Raw genomic sequence first — 17,275 nt, 5'->3', positions numbered from 1 at the left:
AGCATCGATTTTAAAATCTTATTGAAATCCGAATACGAGACAGATCATTATTCATAAGAAAGTAAGTTTTGTTCGACTACACGAAGCAAGCAATGAAGATCAGCAGAAAGGCAAGCGGGATAGACACATTATTCATTGTGGACGCTTGTCCGCATGCTTATTGAGAGTTCTTCAAAACCCATTCAACCAAAGTAGAAACACCAAATCCAGTCGCTGCGCGTTTCTTATCATTCCACACAGGTCCTGCCATGTCGATGTGAAGCCACTGAACCTTCTCGTCGACAAACTGAAAGAAAATAAGCGGGGATTAGTTTAAAATCATAGCTCACCGAGGAGATAATCTCAAACATGGAATATTTGGCTCTAAAACTGTTTCCTTTCAAAGAAAGAATCCAGGATTGGTTTTTAGAATCATGAAGCATCAAACCTGTTTCAGGAACAAAGCGGCCGTTATAGCGCCGCCTTGGCGACCTCCAGTGTTCACCATGTCAGCGACGCCTGATTTCATGGACTCCCAATAGCTTTCCTCCAAAGGCATCCTCCAGAACTTCTCTCCTGTAGCCTCGGCCGCAGCATCAATCTCCTTGGCCAGATCGTCATTGGGAGAGAAGAAACCTGTGGAGAAGAGAGCAGCTTGTGAAGACAGTCAGCCGCAATCAGCCAAATTGCAAAGGGTTGAAGATTATCGAGGCTCCTTACCGGCAATGTTGGGTCCAAGGGCAACTACACAGGCACCGGTTAGTGTTGCTAGATCAACAACCTGCATAAAGAAGGTTATGCGATAAGAGGAATCATGTCTCCAGACCTGAAGAAGCATAACCTACTTTCTATCATCATCTGCCTCATTGCTTTTCTCACCTTTTCTAGGCTAAAACATGTATAAGTTCATTCAATAGTCAAGGATTTGATTCATCAAAAAAAAAATTACGGTTAAACACTGTATTATAACATAGTCATAAATCTTCCCATTTCTATTAGCCTAACAAGTTGCTCACTGAGCCAGTGTGGTATGCGCAATAAGTAACTTGTCTATAGCAAACACTCTCGAAAGGTCTAGGTCGATACAAATTTCAGTAGGATAATCTTAGGTTTTAACTTGGTTTGATATACTAAACAAATCCAGCCGATATGCATAGTTAAATATTTTGTTAAATTATCATTCTTGTCGTAAAATAGTATAATGTGATATGATTAGACCTTTTCGATGCCTTGGTTACAAGCATAAACCAAAGCATCTGCAAGCGTGAGCCGTCCTTCTGCATCAGTATTGTTGACCTGGAAAAGAAAGAAGAAATTCAAATTTAGGGAAAATGTAGTAAATAATGATTTAATATAATGATATTAGCAAAGTATAATGATGTTAGCAAGAGAACCATTGGATCATATAACTACCGAAGTTACCTAAGATCTTCAGAGTGAAGTGAACTGTATTTTATGACAAGAAATTTATTGTACAAAATATTAGGAAGAAAATGCAGAAAATTCTCTAGATACATACAATTTATTCCAAAGAACGAATAATGTAACTAAGAAAGTAGTAGAGACGGACAATAACTATCATCCCTCAGATCTCCAAAATGCCAAGTAAAAATAGCTAGTAGTGAGACTGAGATCCATAATGCAGTAAATATTCATGCAATAGATTTAGACAGTTTAGTTTCAGAAAAGACATGAGCTCAAACAAGACTAAACAGAAATAGAAAGATAGTAAAAGCTTCTGATTTGAATGGCCTTCAAACTAATGCGGCTGGAAGCTAGCTCTTATAGCCCCCTAAAGATGATCAGGAGCAATCAAAGTAAACAGAAAATCTCTCATAACCAAACTGCAATCTGAAAAAAGCAATGACAAGCAGAAAACAAAATGGAAGGAAAACAATTATATCTTGATCAAATTAAGCTACAAAAATCATTGAGATGATTATCGACTAAATTAGATCGAATCAATTGATCCCTATGCATAAATATCCAAATATATCTGAACTTTAAAGGCGAACAACTATACCTCAATAGTCTTCCCATTTGAAGCAGTGAGAATATCACCTGGTCTCATGCCTGTGCCACTAATCATATTTTCACAAGCAGCCACAATAAAATGAACCTGTAAAATCACACACAAATCTCAGGTCTGAACAAAAAATTTGAAACACATGCCATCTTTGTAGACTGTTTCCTTGTCACCAAAGTTAATAAACTTACCTCTACACCAGGAGGTTTAATTTGCCCCAAAGCTTTAGCAGTACCAAGAGCAGCTGCAGCACCTCCCATATCAAATTTCATGAGCTCAATTGAACAGCCTGGTCCAGTCTTGATGTTGTAACCACCACTGGAGAAACAAAACAGCATAAAGGATAACTTTATTCATTTAATGAATATCATTATTTGCATAATTTTTAGCACGATGCATGCTGGTCAAAAACAACTAGTTTGAGAAAAATCCTTAACTGCAGTAGCATAAATAGACATAATCATGATAAAAAACAATGATAAACAATATGGAGAGGTTAGCATTTAGGCAAGAACACAGGCAGAGCAACAAAATAATCGAAAAAAAGGCCACTACATGTTTTGTTTAAAAAATAAAAAAATTTCTTACAGATGATGGCTACATCCTACATCTCTATGTAAAGGATTTCTGACATATGATAATCATTATACCTGTCAAACGTCAAACCCTTCCCAACAATTGCCAATTTTCTCTTTACATCACCGCCAGGAGGCTTATAGCATAAGTGGATAAAATGAGGAGCGTTAGAAGAAGCAGCAGCAACACCTAAATATGATCCCATCTTCAATTCTTTGCATTGTTCAACATCTAATATTGTTGCAGTAAGAACATCACTATATGATGTGGCAATCTTTGAAGCCTCTTCAGCCATTACACCTGACAGCATAAGAAGTTATTAAAAGAATCTCATCACATTTCATATGCAATATAAAAGTGAGAATTGGTAGGATTAAAAATATGAATCACAAGAAATGTGATTCAGTATCATCATTTCTCACTTACCGGGAGTTAGCACATTTGCAGGTGCATTTACAAGCTCTATACCAAAAATCACTCCAGAGCAGACATCAGTTGCGTACTTTAGTTTCTGGTCCAACTCTGATCCAGAACCAAAACCAATGATGTCCACTGTTTTAAGCAATGGCTTCTTGGATTCTGACTTAAATCTGTTGTCTTCAAACACTCCAAGCACAGTTCCTACAAATCAAAATAAGGGGAACTCAAGAAACAATATTCAATCAAACTATCCTAGCTTCAAACGTATCCTTGAAAATAGGCACCTTTTTCCACTGTTAGATGTATTTCAAAGAATATATCAGTCCATAAAAAGAAATGGCATTAAAAAAACAACCTGATGCAATGGCTGAAGCAGCTATTACTTTTGATTCTTCTGACAGCCCATCTGATGACGCAAGACACACAGCAGCATTACTTGCTTGTGCAACCTTTGCCACTGCTGCAACAGCTTCTCCAATGCCTCTATAAGCAGATACTTTGGATGAGGAAGACCCAAGCCCAAGTAAGCCTATCCTTTTGAAACCCAACCCAGGTAGCCTGAGAACTGTAGATTGGCCAGACTTTCCACTGAAATCTTCCTCTGCTGAAGCTTCTGCCAAAAGACCACTAACCTTTTCATCCAGTTTCTTCAAGATTAAATTCACAAATTTGGAATCTTGATCTTTTTTCATGTCATTCTCTGATACAGCCACCGTAAGTATGTCTCCTTCCCATTCTACAGAATCAACCTCCTTGGCAGCAAATATAATCTACAAATAATTGGAAAATAAGATGGAAAATGTCAATTAGACAAACAATCCCCTTATTAGGAAAAGATTGCCACAAGTTTTATGTTCAAATTTTTACAAAATTACCATTACAATTTCATGAGAGAAATTACTCTGGAACTAAATGTAAAATGTGTGCTTCTATAAGGAATTTGATGAAAAAATTGGAACAAATTTGGAAAGCAACATTTTATGCAATGCCCTTAATGTCTGGACATAAGACATTTGATGTCAAATGTGCCTTAAGGCCATAAAATTAAGTCAAGGCCACTAAATGACCACCACAATAATTTGGTCTATGAACCAAGAAGATATTCTGTCAAACTAACATCAGTTTCAATTTTGTTTCCTAGTAGCCTTGCCTTACATAGAAAACTATTGGAGCATGATTGACAGGGGATGCTTATCATCATTTTGTTACCAGAGAAATGATACAAAATAATGGCCGTGTGTTTTCTAACAGCTAATACCAAGAATGAATACTCTGTATACTTCCATATTAGCTTCGGAAAAAAATGCAAGCATATCTGTGGTCAGAATGACACTGAAAAACACTGGAAACCGCAATTATATAAAAGTGGTATCTTTATACAATTTTATAAAGTAGTATTTTTGACAATTCTTTAGCCAAAAGCACTGGAAACCACAATTATGTTAGCATCTTCATTCTTCAGTATCAAAAAGCTATAACTGGAATGTGAATCAAAGATGCAACAACAAAATGTCTTGGATCATCCTACAAGAAGAAAAAGAAAAGAAAATGACAATAGACACATAAGCGGGTCAGTGATCAACATGATAAGTTAAAACTCAATCCCAGATGACTCGAAGTTATTTATAGGGCAACACCAATAGGCTTACTGTTAATTATTTTTTCAAAGTAATAATAATAATAATAATAACAACAACAATTCACGAGTTGCCTAAACCGACCATAGAACAATAAAAATAGTTACAGACCAGTCCAAGATGATCAAGTAGATAGATCATGGGTGCTCAAATTAATCTTTTCATATCACATGGGAAGAAAGTTAAAAGCTTTATCAAGAAGTCCTTACTTGCCACTAATTTATGGTGCTCGTCTGTCTGCCAACCATACCACAAGTTAACCTTTTTCAAAATTCAATAATGAAAAAAAGTCGACCGTCTTAAGATGCACTTGCATTGTCAATTAGTCCAGAAGGTTCCACAATCTACAAATCTATAATATATGGAAACAAGATCCATTCAATCGGACATAGAAAATTGTACATTTTGAGTAACGGGTGAACGATCAAAGACAAAATTCACAAGTGATAAGACAAAGGTGTATCATCGACGAACTCTAAAAATCTGTATAGAGAAATGAATAAACTTTAAAGTTCAAAGGCTTGCTTTCATTCCCGACTCCAAGGTCAGCAACCCAAACAGAAGGGCAACGAGAAAAAAAAAAACCCCGAGAGAATGCCATGGAAGGGGATCCAGAAATAAAGGGAATACCTGAGGGATCTCCACGGCGTTGGGCTTGGTCAGGCCGAGACTAGCACTCGTGGCGGCGGCGGCGGCGGCGGAGTGACCCATACGACAGAACCGGCGACGGAAGACGTTAGATGAAGAGCGGCGTTGAAGCCGTACGAAGCAGAGGATCGCGGCGGGGTAACGGCGAGGGCAAGCAAAGGAGGAGGAAGAAGCGGCGTGGGAGAGACGAGATGCTGCGAGGAGCGATGCAGTGGCCACCGCAGCCGTTGCCATCGTATTTATCGCGTGTACTCCTCTTACGGCGAATCGAATTCGATCCGGCTCTTTATTGCCTTCGTAACGCCGTTATATTTAATATATCACTCTGCTCCTCTGTAACGTGCGGGTGATATCGATAATTCCTAACAATCCAAAACTATTGGGATCCGATAAACATTGGCAAAAGCGAAAAAGATTAAATAAATTACTTTTGAGTTTTAATTTCATTCCAAATTTTTTTTTATCGAATGACGACAAAAATAATAATTTAGGATGATAATAATTTCAATCGCCAAGAAACAACTCTCCAGTTTCAAATTTTATTGGGCCGGGTCGGGCCGACTGTGGGCTCGAATTAACTTATCCCCTCCCAGTTGGACCTTCCCGACCGATGTGTTTTACTTTCTTGAAGTGTACAGGTACCCTGCCTTGTAACCTCGATCCCACCTAAAAACTAAAAGGGCAAAACCCTCGCAGTGGAATCGTCTTCGGAGCCGTTTCCATGGCTACCAAGAAGCGCAAGGTCGACCAAGAGGGCGAGCTCCTCTCCGCCGCCTCGGATCCCCTTCCGCCGCCCGTCCTCTACACCCCTGCTCTCGCCTCCGACGAGGAGGACGCCGACGGCGATGATGACGAAGTGGGTATGTTTCTGGAGACGTTCTCCCGTGACCAGCTCGTTACCCTCCTCAGCTTCGCTGCGGAATCCGATGGCGCTACCCTGGCCGAGATCCGCCGCACCGCTGACCTAGATCCCTCGCACCGCAAGCTCTTTGTCCACGGGCTCGACTGGGAAACCACCGCCGAGGGCCTTCGCTCCGCGTTTGCCCGCTACGGAGACATTGATGACTGCCGCGTCATCTTTGACAAGGTCACTGGCCGATCCAAGGGATATGGTTTTGTTCTCTTCTGTCACCGGAGCTCCGCTCGCCGCGCCCTCCGCCGCCCGCAGAAGCTAATTGACAGCCGCATGGCCTCCTGCCAGCTCGCATCTTCTGGCCCCGCGCCCAATCCCCAAAATTCTGCCCAGAACCACTCAAACTTTAACACTGGCCCTAGTGTTGCCACTTATCAGGATAATGTCGCGAGGAAGATCTATGTAGGAAACGTTAATTGTGACGTTGATGGTGGTCGTCTCCTTGCCTTTTTCTCCCAGTATGGTGAGATCGAGGAGGGCCCTATTGGCTTTGATCGGCATACAGGGAAGCCCAAAGGCTACGCTTTATTTGTCTATAGGACGGTGGATGGCGCCATGAGAGCCCTCGAGGAGCCAAATAAGAATTTTGAGGGAATAGTTCTTCAATGTGAGAGAGGTAATGACAGAAGTAAGGGGACACAATATCATAATGCAGCAGCTCCACTCAATGTAGCACCGAGTACAGGAACTCTGAATGGTCCTGGTTATACTATGCCTGTAGCAGACACTGGGTTAGCACAACAAGCTGCAATGATGGGGCAGGGCCTTCTTGGCATGGGCGGGGCACAAGCGTTTGGGCAGGCTATGCAATCAAATGCTGCAATGCTTGCTCTACTGACAGCTGCTGGGCAGAATCCAGCAGCTTTTGGAATCACACCTACTGTGCTTAGTTCTTTGAACCCTGCTTTTGCAACTGCTTTTGGTGCAACAGGGAGCCAGCAGACGGCACCCACTTTACCTCAGATGGCACAGGTGCCAAATTATGGGGTCGTAAATTCTGGGTATCAGGGATCTGCAGGTTTTCAGGGATCTGCAGGTTTTCAGGGATCTGCAGGATTTCAGGGTTCACCAGGGTTTCAAGGGCCTCCAGGGTTTCAGGGTCCTCCAGGCTATCAGAGCAATCAGTCTGTCGCTCAACAAGCACCTGGAGGTGGCAGCTCTTACCCAACAGGGGCAACTCCAATGTCAAGGCGATCGACTGGATCAATGGGCGGATATGGACAATTTTAGGTATAAATGATATGGATTTACTTGTTTTTATGAAATTATATGCGCAAAATATTGGTCTTCCATATATCACGTTTGATTTTCTTGCTAATTGCTGTTTCCCTGTTTTCTAGTTCCATTCTGAGGTCGTGGTTATCTGTATCATTTAAAGATCAAATGGATTTTCAATCTCTGTTGGTGCTGGGTATCGTGAAAGGCTTCCAATGCAACAGTTGTTCAAATACTGGAACTACTTTGTCTAATTTTTCATGTTTATCGCTGTATGGATTTTTTACTTCTGTTTCGGTATTCTTCCTTGGAACTCCGTAGCTCTGTTTTTTACATTGGACAATGTTGTTCGTAGTTTACCCTCTTAGTTATTGATTATCAGTTTCAATTTCTAGGCTTCAGCAGCTGTTTTTGTTTGGAGATTGATGTTTATTAACAATTTCTAAAAATTGAATGGCCGTGTGTTGCTTACAGGACCATTCTGTTGTGGATTGTTTATTGGGATTTGTTGATGTCAGAAATTGCTCGATTTGGAATTTATAAGCTCCTGGCTTTTATGAGATGTGATATCTGCTTAAAATGTCGCTGCTATTACATTTTATACTTTTGCATCCTTTCAGAATTTGATGTCTTGGGCTCTGACAATAATGGAGTAGAGTGCTAACAGAGGTGTCATGCCGCAGCTGCAGCTGCAAACGCATGTATTTTCAGATGTGATGTTTACTTGACTTGTGAATGATTTATCTTGCTTTTTTAAGCACATAGGTTATGGTTAGTGTCTTTCTAACACGTCTTTAATTTCTCTCATTTGATCCTTATTACAGCATTGGCTAGAACCTTCTAGCCTCTTCTTGGTCCTATTTCTGAAAAATCATAGGTTCAACAGTGAGACATGTCTGTTCTGACCTTTTGACCATGTACAGTATTGAAGAGACTGCTGTGATGCTGAACATTCTTCTTCTACATTGGAGCAAATAAGGTTTATCTCTTGCAATATTGATTAAATTATCATTCTTGTTTTACTTCATTTTAGTGTATCCTGCTAAAATATCTTTCGCCTCTCTTTTGCCCCTCTTTTGCCTCCTTTGCAATTGCATTTAGCAATAGAATAGCAAACTGCAGGATAGATATGCACCTTAATAATTTTTTATGACCATTCTATTTTGTGACTGCTATTACTGTTTGTTTTATTTTCAATGGCATGCCATTGATCACTGACATACTTTTTTGCTCTCTAAGAGAAAGCTACTATCATAAAACTTTCAACCTAGAGTAAACTCTGAAATGATAATGGTGAGGTAGTATTTCTTGAAAATTTATTTAAACACCATAATTTTTAACAAACGCTCTTTTTCTTAGAAGATTTTGTATTTTTGTGGTGTATTTTTGCATTTATTGCCATCAAGTAGGTGAATTTGTTGCATAGTATTTAAGGCAGAAGATTCATGATTACATGTTTGAAATTGCTACTTCAACTACACACAAGCAAGACTTTTTAGTTATGTGGAAGTGGAACTAAAGTATATGTCAGCTACATACCCTGATAACCAAGGTAGTCTTTTTTCATTATCTTACTGGCTATATTTTGACAAGAACTGAGATACACGAGGGACGGCATAGAAATTGAACATTAGTGTGAACTTGACCTAACTGGACTTAACCTGAATTTTAGTGTTTTCTGGTTGCTTGATATTGTGTGGAAGTGGAACTAAAGTATATGTCAGCTACATACCCTGATAACCAAGGTAGTCTTTTTTCTTTATCTTACTGGCTATATTTTGACAAGAACTGAGATACATGAGGGACGGCATAGAAATTGAACATTAGTGTGAACTTGACCTAACTGGACTTAACCTGAATTTTAGTGTTTTCTGGTTGCTTGATATTGTCTTTTGATTTGTTGTTTAAATTTTAAGTATACTTTGTTTAACTGGAAATAGCCAAATAGGACCTTTCCAGTCAGTTTCTTTTAAAAATTTCAACTTGTAGATTTTCTGTTTAAGATGTAATAGTAATTGTTTAGTTATTAATAAAATACAGTTGTTTTTCCTCATATTTTCAACTGAAACCTAGAATCCAACCCACACAGGATCATGTTGGGTTAAGGCATTATCTAAATATATTTCCACACCTAGTTATGATATTAAGTTTTGGAGTCATTGAATATTTTGAGGGTAATCATCTAGGATGGTATGAATTTGTATACTGAAACAAAGTGGGTCAATCATTTACCTAAGGAAGGTATGATTAACAATAAAATAGTTCAGATGTTAGAAACAGTCTTTTGAAGAGCCTGGTGAAGGAAAATTTCCATCTCGTTCCTCCCATTCAAATTCAAAGTCATTCTCAAACCTTACTAGAAGAAATACTGATGGAAAGTAGTAGTAGTAGTAGTAGTAATGTTTTATAAAAACCAGTGTTCTAGAAGGCACTGCCTAGGCAGTGGGCGGTTGCCCACCGCCCCACCTTTTGCAAAGGCGATGGCAGTAGGCGTTGCCGCATTAGTCGGCCGCCTAGGCGGCTCTTAGGCGCTGGCATCTGATTTTTTTTTTTTAAATAAAAGACTGCTAAATCAATTGGTTGATGGATTAAACACCTCTAATTGATTGGGGCAATCAATTAGAATGAGTTTTGCGAAAAAAGAAGCTTGCCGAATCGATTCGATGATAGTTTGAACACTTCTAATCGATTGGCCAATCGATTCGCATGAGTTTTGCGAGAAACAACAAATAGAAACCTGCTGAATTGATTGGCTAATCGATTGAACACTTCTAATTGATTGGCAATCGATTCGCATGAGTTTTGTGAGAAACAGAAGCTTGCCGAATCGATTGGTCAATCGATTAAACACATCTAATCGATTGACGAAACAGGTTTACATTTTGATTTTTGAATCGTTTTAACATTTCGCAAGAAATGCCGAATCGATTGACGAAACAGGTTTACATTTTGATTTTTGAATCGTTTTAACATTTAAGGTTAGGTTAGCAGCAGCGCCTCTTCCTCTTCCTGTTCAAGTAGTTGCCTCTTCTCTTCCTCTTCAAGCAGCCACCGTCGCTTCCTCCTTTCCCTCCCCTTCTTGTTCTTTATCAAAGAGCAGTACATTTGCTACCATTTTCTTCTCCAACAGCCAGTTAGCCACAGCATCAGCCCTAGCTGCTGCCCTAGGCCATAGCTGCTACCTTTATCCCAGCCAACAGCCACCGGCACTTTGCCCTATTTCTTGGCATCAGCAGCCAAAGCTCATCGTAGCTAGCGAAGGCTATCAAAGACTAGGGAAAGCATCCCTAACTGCTGGGCTGGAGCGCAGTGCCTTGTTCCCTCATTTCCAGCCTTCGACGGTCTCATTCTTTTCTTTCCAGTAGCTTTTTCTTTTGTTAGGTTAGTAAATTTAATTGTATATTTGTATGTTATTAAATCTTGTATGTTATTGCTTGGCTTGGCTTGAATTGATAATTGATTTTTGGAATGCTTAATAACCATTGCTTAACTCAAATGATTTTTTTAAAATTGATATTGATAATTTTTTACTTGTATAGTAAAATGTTGGGTACTATATCTTCTAAAGCATCTAATTTAATGTCGGAGATTTATACTTCTTTGAAGCGTAATTCAAATGATGTTGGATGAGAATTTGCGGACTTGGTGGATTCTAATAATTTGGATAAGTTGAAATGTAAGTTTGTGTGGAAAAATTACTAGTGGAGGGATTTATAGTATAAAACAACATGTTGTCAATATCAAGGGGAATGTTGCCCCGTGTAAGAAATCTTTGGATGAGGATAAAGTGAAGTGTAAGAATGCCATTGAAGAAGCAAGAACAAAAAAGAAACAAAAGAATATGAACGAAATAGAGGTGAGAGAAGTTGTTCTTGAAGAATGAGGAAGATAAAGGAAGTCTAGGGACAAGAAGAAAGCCGCATACTCTTGGCCCTATGGCCCGATTTGCATCTGTCATTGATCTCGAATCTTCATTGAGTGGAAGTAATAAGACAAAACAATAATAAATATTATTGATGTACTTTGGAAGCAAAGGACACCGTGTGTACCAATATTTAGCTCGATGGGTGTACGAGTCCGGTATTCCTTTTCATCCCATTGACAATGATAGCTTCAAGAGGTTTGCGGAAGTGGTTAGTCAATTTGGCCTGGGTTATTGTCCTACAGCTCAATACCTATTAAGGGAGCCCTTATTAAAGGAAGAGGTAAACAGAACTAAAAGTCTATTAAAGAAGCAAGAATAAGAATGAGTTTTGAATGGTTGCTCAATTTTAACTAATACTTGGATTGACAGGAAAAGAAGTATCATGAATTTGTGTGTTTATTGTAAAGAAGCCACAACTTTCCTTTTTTCGAGGGAAGCAACGACTGAAGCACACATCGGGAATTATATTTTTGAATATGTGGACAAGTGAATTGAAAAAGTTGGGCCCCAAAATGTAGTTCAAGTGGTAACGGACAATGCTTTGAATAATATGGTGGCAAAATATTTGTTGAAGGAAAAGGGACCACATATATTTTGGACTTCATGTGCAACTCACATCGTGAATCTTATGCTTCAAGGAATTGGGAATCAACCTAAATTCAAAGGGGTGATTGAGAAGGCAAAGAGTTTGATAATCTTTATTTGTGCACATCACAAGATATTGTCAATGATGAGAAAGTTTATCAAAAAAAAAGGGACATAATAAGGCTGGGAGTAACATGATTTTCAATCACTTTTCCAACTTTGCAAGCTTGATAGAGAACATAGTTGAACTAAGAGCTATGATTGCTAGTGAAGAATGGAATACTTGCTAACATTCAAAGAGTGCAAAGGGGAAGGTGACATATAATACCGCTATGAGTGCCTCTTTTTGGAATTGGGTAAGTTTTTGCTTGAAGGTGTTCGCCCCTTTAGTTAAGTTGCTTCGTCTTATTGATGGGGATAAGAAGTCATTTATAGGTTTTGTGTATGGAGAATTACTTAGAGCGAGACAGGAGATTAAAGTGGCATTTAAAAATCAAGAGCTTCACTATCGTCCGATTATTGATAGTCCACTACATTTGGCGGCCTACCTCTTGAATCCTTATTACTACTTCAACGACCAGAGCATAGGAAGTGAAGAAGTGGTCACGAATGGATTTTTCACTTGTATTGAAGCATTCTTTCCCGATGATATTGATAGCCAAAGTGAGATAGTAAATGTGCAGTTGTTGAAGTGTATCAACAAAGCGGGGGGATTTAGAAGAGCATTTGCTATAATTGGATGCAAAAAAAAAAAACGATGAGAAATATGATTCAAGTAAGAATTAAGTAATAATTGCTTACTTTATTTTGTAATTTTTATTGCTTGTTTCGTGATTTTGCTTATTGTTATTATTTGATTTGTTTTTATTTAGTTGGATGGTGACATCTTTTTGGAAATGATGTGCCTAAATTGTAAAAAATGGCTAAAAGGATCCTTTCTTTAACTACAAGTTTTTTCAGTTGTGAGAGAAATTAAAGTACTTTTGAGGGGGTAAGTACTTAATTACTTAATGTGTACTTATTACTAATTATTAATTACTAAATGTCTAAATATGTGTTCAATATTAATATTTTTCTTTAATGTAGATTCATACAAAGAAAAGAAATAGATTAGATATGGGAAGATTGAACAATTTAGTCTGTTCAATTCAATGCCAAGATCATAAACAAAAAGAGAAGACAAAAAGAAAAAGGAGTTGATGTGCTACTTGCTAGTGAAGCAACTATGACACAAGGATGGATTGTTGATGGTGGAGATGAAGATGTTGAGACAAATATTGAAGATATAAGAGAATTTCACGAAGAAGAATTTGTATTGGATGAAGAAGAAAAGGAAAATGTCATGAATTTTGAGTTTGAATCCGATAAAGGAAGTGTTGGAGAAATATGAAGATGAATTAGAAGAAGAATTAGGGATATAGGATTATGAGTTATTTTGTGTCCTTTTGCTATTTTTAATTTTCATTGTATGTTGAAGTTGAACAAATTAATATTTTGAATTTTGATTAATATTTTGCTCCTTGTCAGTTTGTGTATTTTTGTTATTTCAGAATATTTTCATTGTATGTTGAAATCAAATTATGCATAAATTTTTCTTAGAGAAGCCACTATAAATCGATTGGCAGGAGAAAAAAAAATCCGCCTAGGGTAACCACTCGCCTATCGCCTAGTACTTTTTAGAACATTCATAAAAACTGACAATTGCCCCTCCGGACAATAAGAGTAACTGAGTAATTCTCGTGAATTTATTGAACCACTATGGTTATGCGAAGAAAATAATCAACTTAAGATCATTTCCAACAGTAGGAGTTTAGAAAATCATCCAAAAGATATAATTAGTGGTGCCCCAATCTCAAAACAGTTGGTACAAACTTAAAACCTTGTCAAAGGTGATTCAGTACAACATCAGTTCCAGTTCGACATCAATTCCAACGAACTGAAAGCTACGCCAAGCAATCCTTCCGCCCTTAAAACTGTAGTGAGGCTGACGGATCAAGCTGTCAGTCTAATTATCTTGTGGACTTGTGGTGAGTGTCACTTATTGTTTATAATGTACACCTGTTCATGATGGGATTTGCCTTTTCTTGGTTATGTATCATCTTGACAAAAATGTTATTACATCAGTTCAATGTTTGTTTTTGGATTGAAATAAACTTTGTATATTTATTTAATGGTTGTCCTTCAGTGAAGGGGGTCTGACGGTTTACTTTCCTATTGTGTGTGTCTTACCATTTGAATTCTTTATTTTAAAGCCATATGTTTGCTGTAAGCAGTCATTCGATCATCAGCAATGATAATTTGAATTTTTTAGGTTGTCATTTAATTTTTCTCTCAATCAACAAGTTGAATCAGTAGGGTTAAATGTGTGAAGATTAGAGGATTCATGACATTGACTACCCTCGTAATTTCTTATTTTGCAATCCTTTAGTATTTTTGGTTGTAGTAATTGAAGTTTTGTCAATTTTTATCGAGAAAAATACTAGAAGCCTTTCGATATATTCTCTTTTTCATAGAAATTCCAGTCTTTTTAAATACTACTGATTTGCACAGACAATCATGAGATTATTAACAAATGCACCATTACTTTTCTCAGTTAGAATAACTAAATGTAGAGATCCTGAATTATGGCTGGTAAAACATTATGCGCCTGTCGCTTCATTTTGCTTTGAAATTTCTCTCTTTGATTGATTTTCTAAATTCTGAAGTTGCAAATGATCGTTAATTGAACTCTATGGTTTGTGTTTGAAAATTCTCTATCGGAAAGATCCAAAATTGCTGCTCAATTGTAAGAGTAACAAATGGTACCCACCAACTCTTGTCTGAAACATGTTTGAGTTGTTTTCGGAACATCTATGTTCGAATAGCATAGTCTGTGTTCTTGGAAAATAGTGTCGAAGGACGATTTGGTTTTTTCTAAAACATGTTATTCAGTTATTTCTGCACAATGTTTACTATGGATCCTTGCAATAGTGTAGTGTGACCTGCTTCTGGAGCAATGGTAATGGTACAGCAGGTAGGCACTTCGGTTAACCAAGCATCTATCGGTCGAATTTCAATTGCGGCACACTAGGAATTTTTGTTCATGATAACTCTAAAAACGTTAGTTGTATGGATGAGCTTCCATGAGCGTTTCTCGATTTATTTTGGTGGTCGGTAGAAAATTTTTGTGGGATGGACCGGTCACTTTAAGGATTATTTGGTTTGGAAAGATAGATGCTTTGATTATAAAACAAATAGTACAGTGCGACCAACATCAAGATCTCATGTATCATGTTGAAAGGGGGCACTTTTCAAATCAGGATGTATTACTGCTTGATCCTGTTTGAAAATTTGAGAGACAGCGTGCTGGACAAGTGGTTTAGATGTTGACTGGTGGATTATAATGCATCACCAAACCAGTTGTCGGAGAAATTGGTTGTTACTCCGTTGGACCTCTCACTCGGGCCCCTCATTCAGTGTGAGAGCCCATTGTTGATGCAGTGGGTTCGTGCACTACAGTAGTGCCTGTTGTTGCTGCTTGTTGCTACATCAGTTTCTGTGTTCGGGCGTTGATCAACATTTCTTACTCGTGTTAAGATAATAGTGGCGAGTTATTCAAGTTCTTCTCTCCTTATGTTTCAGATGAAGAATCTCATAGACGGCGCCACTCCTTGTAAATCGACGCCATCACCATTTTCTCTGAAGCTTTGTTAACTCCTTGCAGTTTGTGATGGCGGAGTCAGGTTTTTGTTTAATTTTTTATTACTAACTTTTATGTTTCTTTTGAGGTATCGACTCCTTTACTGAGGCGAAGTTGATTCTATTGGGGAGACAACAAAGGGCAACGAAGTTGATGCGGCAAGTTGCTTCATCTCTTGGCTTCTTAGAACAATGTTAGGATGTCAAATACTTATGGTACCAGCTAAATGAGATAAGAGATCTTTAGCATTACTTGGTTTTTTTTTTTGGATAATTTAAGTATCTAAGGTTGATTATTCTTAAAAGTGGTCGGTCTGATTTTATGAAAAATTTTTATTGGCCATTAAGGATAAATTTCATAAGTGCATGCAGGAATGCTTTTGCAGTTGATCTCTATAGCTCATCCATCATTGTAGGTAGTTCATCCTCCACTTGGATTTACATGACAGTGTTCCGTAGGTAGTCACTCCAGACATGGCCTACCTAACCCCACTTAGGTTTACAAGACACTTCACTACATTGCACGGTCGCTCTGTCAGAAATAGAAAATGTGCTTGCGCTCTCTCTCTCTCTATATAAAATATTCATACAAATTCTTTGCCAATCGAATTTAGATTTCTTTCTGAACATTGATTTTAAAATTTTCTCAACAAAGTATCTGAAGATGTATGCTAGGCATGAAATGCTCCACTAGTACAAAGGAATTTTAGGCACTTTAAGCTTTAGTAGAAATCTTGTTGCTCGAATTGCCGAAACTATCAAAACTAGTAGTAATAACCTTGAGCTAGGTTTTCAAGCAAAGATGGCCATAACTGGCATTGGCACGACATTGGCAGCGTGGACGATAACTGTAGCTCAAGTAAGTTTAAAAAATCTTTTACTTTTACTTAAAGTATGTACAATTAGATTAAGTAAATATAAGTAATTAACATTAAAGAAAATAATTTAAAAAGAATAGGTAAAAAAGTCAGAATTTATTTGGTTATAATCTACGTGATTGTTAATCTAATGCGTTGAAAAATTTATTAAAAATTTCTTCGTTGAAGGCGCAGGAGCTTTTTACACACGTTGACTACTTAAAAAAAAATTAGGAAAGTTAATACACAAGTTGTTTATTTCCTAATTCCATAGAGCTTTTATAGCCTCTCGGGATGAATTAGCCATTGTTTTTTTTTTATCACTTGGAGGCATCTCCAAGGAGGTCCAAGATGTCTCCAAGAAGATAAAGCTTTATCTTCTTTCAACGGTAGCCTAACGACTATTGAAGGCATTGCCAACAAACTTGAGGGCGCTTTCCATGAAGACATGAGGGCACCTCAAAAAAGGTTGGAGGCGCCTTCTACACAAAGGCGTGAGGGCGCCTCCAATTTTATTAGAGGTGCCTTCCATAAGGTAAATCAGCCTCTAAGCTAATTTTCTTCACATGGGTGATGGTCCAGTTATCTGGAGTTGAGCTCATCCGAACTCAACTGCGGCCTTCTCCTCGAGTAGTCATTCGCTCTGACTTCTTGTCTCTCGGAAGTGTCGCGCACATTCTTCTCATCCATTGGTGTACTTTTTCATAACTTTTAATCTCTCGGACACACCGAGTCCTTCAACTCATTTCTTGTGTCATCTTTCTCGTCCGTTGCATCTTCCGCTCGACTTCTTGTGTTTCTAAGTTCCTGCACACT

The 17,275-nt window shown here is 38.1% G+C and overlaps 2 protein-coding genes across 9 annotated transcripts; one reads left to right on the top strand and one right to left on the bottom strand.

Annotated features, from left to right (window-relative positions):
* Nucleotides 1-21: 21 nt before the first annotated feature.
* Nucleotides 22-5,568, bottom strand: LOC122031208 (leucine aminopeptidase 1-like). Its single transcript, XM_042590354.1, has 10 exons — nt 5,269-5,568; nt 3,357-3,771; nt 3,008-3,202; nt 2,656-2,881; nt 2,197-2,323; nt 2,003-2,098; nt 1,198-1,275; nt 700-760; nt 428-615; nt 22-286 (listed from the first exon to the last, which is right to left on the bottom strand). Exons 1-10 carry the CDS (start codon nt 5,518-5,520, stop codon nt 158-160), a joined length of 1,767 nt encoding a protein of 588 aa, XP_042446288.1. The 5' UTR covers nt 5,521-5,568; the 3' UTR covers nt 22-157.
* A 342-nt stretch (nt 5,569-5,910) lies between these two features.
* Nucleotides 5,911-15,854, top strand: LOC122031182 (UBP1-associated protein 2B-like). Of its 8 annotated transcripts, XR_006125798.1 has the most exons (4): nt 5,912-7,429; nt 7,540-8,185; nt 8,338-8,393; nt 15,692-15,854. XR_006125798.1 is itself a non-coding variant. In XM_042590329.1 (2 exons), the coding sequence occupies exon 1, from the start codon at nt 6,008-6,010 to the stop codon at nt 7,427-7,429; it is 1,422 nt and encodes a 473-aa protein (XP_042446263.1). In that variant the 5' UTR covers nt 5,911-6,007; the 3' UTR covers nt 8,035-13,453. The 8 variants fall into 8 exon arrangements, 1 of the variants encoding a protein (XP_042446263.1); XR_006125804.1 differs by having other exon boundaries at nt 5,911-7,429; nt 8,035-8,393; XR_006125803.1 differs by lacking the exon at nt 15,692-15,854 and having other exon boundaries at nt 5,911-7,429; nt 8,035-8,115; nt 8,239-13,453.
* Nucleotides 15,855-17,275: the final 1,421 nt, after the last annotated feature.

Source organism: Zingiber officinale, chromosome 1A (genome assembly GCF_018446385.1).
Source record: "Zingiber officinale cultivar Zhangliang chromosome 1A, Zo_v1.1, whole genome shotgun sequence".
Classification (NCBI taxonomy): domain Eukaryota; kingdom Viridiplantae; phylum Streptophyta; class Magnoliopsida; order Zingiberales; family Zingiberaceae; genus Zingiber; species Zingiber officinale.
This window is presented reverse-complemented; position numbering and strand designations above follow the sequence as displayed.